The sequence below is a fragment of the Seriola lalandi genome, unplaced genomic scaffold (genome assembly GCF_002814215.2).
Source record: "Seriola lalandi dorsalis isolate HSWRI2012SDOR001 ecotype SW California unplaced genomic scaffold, Sedor1 jcf7180002054469, whole genome shotgun sequence".
NCBI classification, from domain to species: Eukaryota; Metazoa; Chordata; class Actinopteri; order Carangiformes; family Carangidae; genus Seriola; species Seriola lalandi.
The window spans coordinates 1,521,869-1,529,144 of NW_019525022.1; the positions used below are offsets into that span (position 1 = coordinate 1,521,869).

The 7,276-nt window shown below is 42.4% G+C and overlaps 1 protein-coding gene across 1 annotated transcript; it reads left to right on the forward strand.

Moving 5' to 3' along the window:
- The first annotated feature begins 4,196 nt into the window (after positions 1-4,196).
- On the forward strand, positions 4,197-6,509 carry LOC111658814 (C2 calcium-dependent domain-containing protein 4C-like). Its single transcript, XM_023411478.2, has 3 exons — positions 4,197-4,278; positions 4,779-5,559; positions 5,710-6,509. Exons 2-3 carry the CDS (start codon positions 4,810-4,812, stop codon positions 6,259-6,261), a joined length of 1,302 nt encoding a protein of 433 aa, XP_023267246.1. The 5' UTR covers positions 4,197-4,278; positions 4,779-4,809; the 3' UTR covers positions 6,262-6,509.
- Positions 6,510-7,276: the final 767 nt, after the last annotated feature.

A 7,276-nucleotide genomic window follows, 5' to 3' on the forward strand; every position in this document is an offset into this window, starting at 1 on the left:
CATCCAATAATCTCTTATCTTTCTATCCTTCTTTATACATTCAAAGCCATTCACAGAGATCAGTGACACCCTAATACATAAAACCGGTCCAAACAAGGGATGAAACAGTCAGCAACAGGTTGCAGCAGGTAGAACTAAAAAGCGAACCAGTCAATGAGGACATTTAGGAACGGCAGAGAAGAATGACACACTTGCAGCAGAAATAGACCACAATTTCCCCACTGTCACACACGATTGGTGATTATTTGGATCAGCCGGTGTTCAGCCGAAGTGACGTGCACGGTTATGTGTGTGGAAACAGATAGTTACTGTAGGTCCTGAAAATAGCCTACAGCACAGACCTAATTGGAGCAAGAAATGGTGTGTTCGATCCTGTAGGCTGGGTTGGAGAAGTTGTTGGAAGAATCAGAAGAGTGTGGAAGGCCTCATTAAAAACAGAAGCACGCCAGCCTTTGTCCAATTAAAACGGACAGAGTCACATTACCTTGCTTTCTTGGATGTGTGTGACTGCATGCACACATGTTCCATACAGTACATGCGGTGGGTTTATTGATTATATGCTTGTGTTGGAGAGGGATATTACATGAAGAAATCATGATATAGGAGATGAATTCATTCATTATCCATTTCTCATATTTATACCATCACAGGAGAAGGTGTGATTCATACTGTGTGGCACTTTTTATATGTGACATTTTGATTCGCAGACTATGAATAAGCTATGATTAAATTATCAAGTAACAAATGACCAGTGAGTCGCACTCAACTCTGCTTACGTCGCTTTTTCACACACTTTGGCATCTGTCAGTTCTGGGTACGCACTGTCTGCACTAATGTGTGGTTACGTGGTTGCCAGTATTGATTCATTATACATAACTGAGTTGCAGTCTTTATTTAATTAATGAAGATATAACATTCATGTGAAGCCTTGAGTCTTCTCCAGTGGATGAAAGACAGTCAGGTCTAGATTAACCATGTGACACTGTCCAGGTCACATTAGGTATTGAATCTGCTTTGTTATTTTCTATATAATGTTACTTGTTGTGGCAAAGTTTGGATGCTTTTATGGTTTTAGTGAGCCTAAAAAATATAGAAATGTGAATACAATTACATGCACGCAGTAGATTTATATGCATGTTCACCTGAGCAAATTGTGAGGATGTAATAACTTTTTTCTAAATGAATTCCTTTTTGTGCCTTTTTTTCCTTCTCAGACAATTTATTTATTTTAATCTTCAACACCCCTGATTTTCCAGGTTTGCAAAAAAATTAAACCTGAAATGTCTGAAATGTGCCCTCATCATGCAGGGGATACGCACTTTCAGCTTCACCATTCTCGTTTCCTCTCCACATGGACTTTCAGTGTTGTTTTTATTGTGGTGTAATTTTAGCCAGTTGGTTTAGGGGCAACAGAGATATGCATTTCTCTATAGCAACAGTAAATAGTTGACTGGTTGAATGTCTAAATGGGCAGCTACACCAGTGGATGAATCATACCCCTGATGTTCTAATCTAATGTCTCACTAATCTATAATTCACTGCAGTCTATTATCAGAAAAATAGCATGAATGGAAACCATTTGCATAAGTATTTTTGAACCCTTTATTCTTTGCACTTACAGCTCCAGGCGCACACACCTGCATTTCAGCCACTCAAGCTCAATTCGGTTGGTACATCAGTGAACTGGTATTTTCAGGTTTCTTCGATAATATAGATTTTTTTTGGTCACTATTTTGTATAGTGAATGGAAAATGCAAATCAGAAGGTACATTATGAGACAAGTGAGTGGAGTGTTGTCTTTGTTTGCAGTGAACACAGTATCCACTCTTATTTTTGCAGCAACATATTCCCCAGTTGTTGAACTAAGAGCTAAGAACAGCTCTTTGACCAACAGCTCAGACTGCAGTTTAACCGGGCAGGTGCCAGCTATGAATGATACTAAAGTGCAGAGTAAAACAGGGCAGTGCTCTCAGTTGAAGGTCCCCTGGTTAAATAAGGTTATAGAAAAATGCTGTACTACTGAACTGAAAATGGGAGAAACACCTTTTAATAAAAAAGGAGAGAAAGGAGAACGGTAATGTAAAATACACAGATTACTCTTTCAAGACCAAAATACTGTGCGGCGTTACAGGCAGAAAGATTGTGCACATTCGTAGAGAGCTTGTGTGCACCAAGCAAAGCAGATCAGACTCTGACCGCAATGAGAAATAAGCAGGAGAATACCAGTTATGAAACAAACAAAAAGTAGCCACAGCGCCTGGGGATCAACAGCGTGTGAAAATACAATAAAACAAGTTTTATCCTGTCATATAATAAAGGCCCACAATCAAAAACAAAAACAAACTAGTAGTGTGTATCTGTTTTATGCAAATATGTGAACATACTATAGATGCAGAGGGGAAAAAAACAAAAGCACGGAGGAATCATGTTTGCAACCGGTCCAGTAAAATGGCCTCACATTTTGTTGGCCGTTTTAAAAACCCTGCAGAACATTGACTGGTCCAAATGACTCCTACGAGATGGCTGCTCATACCATGACAGATCCACCTCCATGTTTAACACCTGGCAAACGACACTGTGGGTTGAACGCATCTTTGGCTTTATCCAAACAGAAACTAGTCCAGATAAAAAACAAAGACAATTAATCAGTGCATATTACTTTTACTTTGCTCTGGTTTTTTGTCCTTACATTACATTACGCATCATTTTAAGCAGGACTTGTGCAGAAATTAATGGAAAGAATGTTTTTAATACAGTATCATGGATATGTTCAGTTTTTAATTTTGTAAAATGTAGCAGTTTGTGATCAGATCTGCTGTCCAGCCAGATTTGAGCTGCCTTATGTTGTTTTGAAATATCCAATAAATAGTGACTGTCAGGCGTTATTTCACACAAGAGATACAGCTCAGAGTGATTAATAACAAGTCAAACAACTTAAAATAACTGGTGTAACTTCACTGTACATCTCATAATGTAGAATTTAATGAGTGGCTTATAAAACCAAAATGTATAAGGACATTTTGAATCTTTAATAATGTTCTATTAATCATTCAATTAATTATTTGGTCTATATATAAGAAATAGTGGGAAAAAAATTCAGCACTGATGTCTTCAGCTTGTTTAACAGTTCAAAACACAAAGATATTCAGTGTGCTGTTATGTAAGATACGGAAAAACAAAAAATCCTCACAGTTAAAAGGTTGGAACAAAGAAATGTTGGAATTTTTATTTCCGAGGAATGGGTTGAAAGGATGATCCATTATCAAAATACTTCATTTTCTGTTGATCAACTCATCAATTAAGCAACAAGTTGCTTCAGGTCTGAACTACGCATTAAAGATAAAAGGACATTTAAATTTAAGTTTTGTTTTATTTTAAAGTGAGTTTTCAGTAGGGCCTTAAACAGCTCATTTGAAGTTGCTGTCCTCAGATCAGCTGGGAGACTGTTCCAGAGTCTGAGTCCAAAACTGAAGACAGCAGCTTCACTGCAGGTCTTTGTCAGAGTTTCTGGCACAGCGAGCAGCAGAGAGTCTGAGGGCTCTGTGATGGAAACATCATGGCAACACATCACAGTCGGTGGCAAACACTGGGATTTGAAGAAACTATCCAAACTATTCAAAGACGACTTATTTGGGAGAGCTGTCAACAACAGATGCATAATGCTACTTCAACTTCATATAACTAACTCCAGCTTTAGATTGTGGTGGCAGTTCTTTTGCAGTCCATTTGTCATGGTGTTAATATTAATTTGTCGTTGTGGCATAAAGACAAAAGCTTTCATTAGTTTACCACCGGGAAGTCCAATTAAGGTCTTTGTGTGTTTGTATCAGGCAGAGATGCGCTATCTGGCAACGAACAGATCTCACGTGAGCGCTAAATGAAATCACAGTGACGCTCTCTTTAAAAATCAATGAGGCGTGAGATATGAAACCCACATAATCTGAAGCACACTGTGGCTGATGAAACAACAGCCTTTAAATGGGATTCATCCCCACCAACACCCCCACACCCTCACCCCACACACACTCCCTCTCGTGCCTGCTCAGGGAATAGTTTTATGGTAAATATCATGGGAAGGTTTCACAACCTTCTCATTGGCTCAGAAGTCACAGACTCCATCATATAAAGCGAGTGTGCTCGATCCAGCAGCCTTTTCCCGCTGGCAACCGTTTTGGATCACACTTGGACTTCGCCGGACTGGAAAACACCTTTTACGCACAGAGTGCGCACGCCGGCGATCAGTTTTTCAGAAAAGGAAAAGAGTTACACAGCCAACAGGTAGGTTTGTTTGATTGCTTTTGATTGACTGATTGTTGCATCGCAACCGTAGTTTATGCGGCTTTGTTTGAGAGAACAAAGTTATTTGGACTCACTTATTTAAATGATTTCATTGCGTAATTAAAATTTTAGCGAGTTAAAGTAATTTATTTGAAAAAAATAGCATAAGTTGGATTTGCTAAAAATGCAGAATTCAATAGCAGCTCGTTTCAGTCGTTTAGAGGACAATTACACGGCTATTTTAATCACCCTATGTTGCGCAATATTTTTTCATAGATTTAAAGTGCTCTTAGGAGGCGCGTGGACACAGGCAGTGTATGAATTGTGAAAGAAATGTGAGCCTCTTAACTCTTCATTCCTTTACTTGACTAAACTGTTTTGGACTAACATTTAGACTAATGTTTGTGTCTTATGGGGAGAAAAGTAAATCTCAACAAATGGATGTTGTGTCAGTTTGTTCTGTGATGTCTTCTCTTCATGCATCACTTTTCTGTTCGCAGACAAACTGTGAGCGGAGGCATCTGAGTGGGCATGTGGCTACTGGAGAAGCTCCGTAGCTCTGTGGAGAGTAGTGGGACAAAATCCCAGCCCCCGCAGACGGCTGAGGCCATTCCTGTCTCTGTTTATGCCAATGTCCTCACTCCAGATAAGATCCCTGATTTCTTCATCCCCCCTAAACTTATCTGTTGTCCACCAGAAGAGTCTCTTCCCTCAGAACCTCAGCTCTGCTCCACCGTGCGACCCTCCTCCTCTGATCATGCCATCTGTAGCCAGAGCCCCAGAGCTCGGAGCAGCAAGAACCCCTGCAGCCCTCGTCTCTTTTCCCGCCTGGGGGGAGAAACACGCAATCTGCAGAAGTCAGCCAACCGTCACATCATCCAAATAGAGAGTGCTGATGAGCCAGGTGCCGGATCTGTGGACAGGGTCAGTGTTGAAGTCAACACTAATGCAGACCCCCAGTCACAGACTGCAATGTCCCTGCCGTATGTCCCCAAGGCTCAGACCTCCTATGGGTTTTCAACCTTGGTGGAGTCTCCTCACACCCGGCGCAAGGAGAGCCTGTTCCACAGCGACCCCAGCAGCCCACTCACCTCCCCGAACTCACAGAGGCGCTCCCAAGGGGGAACTCTACTGGCCCCGGCTGACTCCAACCCCTACCGCTACTTCAGTGGTGGAGAGAGTGACACCTGCTCCTCTGCAGAGTCATCACCTTTTAACTCCCCGCTCCTGTCCCGCTCTGCCTCTCTCCTACGCTCCATTACCCAGGAGACACAAGCCAAGGTGAGGATTTCTGTTTCTATATGTCTGAGTATATGAATTAGCTGTTAGAAAGTTATCAGTGAAGGTGTTATAAAAGTGTTTTCCTTGTTTGATTCGCTGTGGGCCTTCTTTTTGTATGTTTACTAGTTGCCTCTTTCTCTCTCCCTCCAGGTGTCTCGTGCCAAGCGCTCCCTGGCGCGCCACAGTTCCCTCTCCACTGATGAATGCAGCTCAGCAGACAACAGCCCCAACATGCAGCGCCGCCGCATGCGCTGCCCTCCCTCTCCTGCCTTCCGTGGATGTAAAAGCAGTGGCTCAAGGGGCGCTGCGACGCACCTCCTGCAGCGCGAGCACACCGTCAACCTCCACAAGGGGGGGACACTGAGGCTGAGCACTCACTACGACCCGGAGGCAGCTCGGCTGAGGGTGCGCGTGCTCACAGCTGAGGCCCTTTATGACAGGCAGACGGATCTTAAAAGCATTAACTGCTGTGTTGCACTCTACCTGAACCCTGGCAAGCAGCAGAAACAGAGGAGCACCATCATCAAGAACAGCAGGAATCCAGTGTTCAACGAGGACTTTTTTTTTGACGCACTGCCCCAGGCACAAATAAAGAGTCTGGCCATGAAGATAAAGGTAGTGAACAAAGGAACCAGTCTGAAGAGAGACGTGCTTCTAGGAGAAAGGGAGGTGCTGCTCAGTGAGCTGCTGGAAGGCCTCTAGGGAGCTCCTGTCAAGACTTCGGTGAAAACAAGCAGCTCCACATCTTGAAGTCCCTTTCTTCTCTGGCTACCTTTTTATCCCTCTTCACCGATCTGATAAAAACTGGACAGGCGAAAGCATGCTGATGACAAGGGAGTTATATCTTGCACACTGTGTTATGTACATCAGTGGACACAAAACCTGAGCATTCTGTAGAATTAAAAGTCCCACTTTATCAAGTTGCCAGCACTAGCTTTTTTTTTTCCAGAAGTCAGTCCAGGTCAAACACACCACCGTTATTTACGTGCTTACCAGTAAATTAGCAATGTGAACAGTGGATCTGCAATCCATGTTTGTGTATTTTTGAGTAAGTATTGAGTTACAAAAGGTGTTGCCTTCTCCAATGAGCATTGTGATGTGGCACAATATCATATCAGCTGTGATGCACTAATGGTCCTGTTTAAGCTGGAGCTGTATTTTTGTAATGATGCAGTAAGATTACATGTGTTTTTGCACGTTCCTGTGGAAATTAATGATGCCTCTGTGTACTTGAAAGAATTTATATTTGGGAATTAGATTTTAATTGCTAATGGATGTAACATTAATATGACTGCCGTTACGTGATATGCTTTTGAACTTACAAATAAAAACACTAAACTCACACACCCTGCAGCTTTGTCCCAGTGATTTTACCCTCTAATAATTCCTTGGGATCAAGAGCAAGCCCTGGGAAATGATTTTAAACCCTCCTATGCCCGCCTCGAGCCCTCCATTTTTGCAAACAAGTCTGAGGCAGGGTCCTCTGAGACAAGCACGGGCTGGGTGTCATTTGTGAGGCTTTTAATCCTGGTTCTCTGCACGCAGTATTGTCTCTGTGTGCATTCAAACTCCCTGTTTAATTTTAAAAACACGTTTCCTATTCAGGCTGTCCTCTAATGAGTTTCAAATAGTTATTACGGATGGCAGGAGGTACAATCATGGCAAAATCGCTCTCCTGAAACAAATGTTGGCACAAGCTCTCCTGCATACAGTGAGG

Excerpts from the sequence above, each read along its gene's own strand:
- LOC111658814 (XM_023411478.2), top strand. The coding sequence starts at position 4,810 with ATGTGGCTACTGGAGAAGCTCCGTAGCTCTGTGGAGAGTAGTGGGACA. Across the intron at positions 5,560-5,709 it reads CCCAGGAGACACAAGCCAAG|GTGTCTCGTGCCAAGCGCTC; the intron begins GTGAGGATTTCT and ends CTCTCCCTCCAG.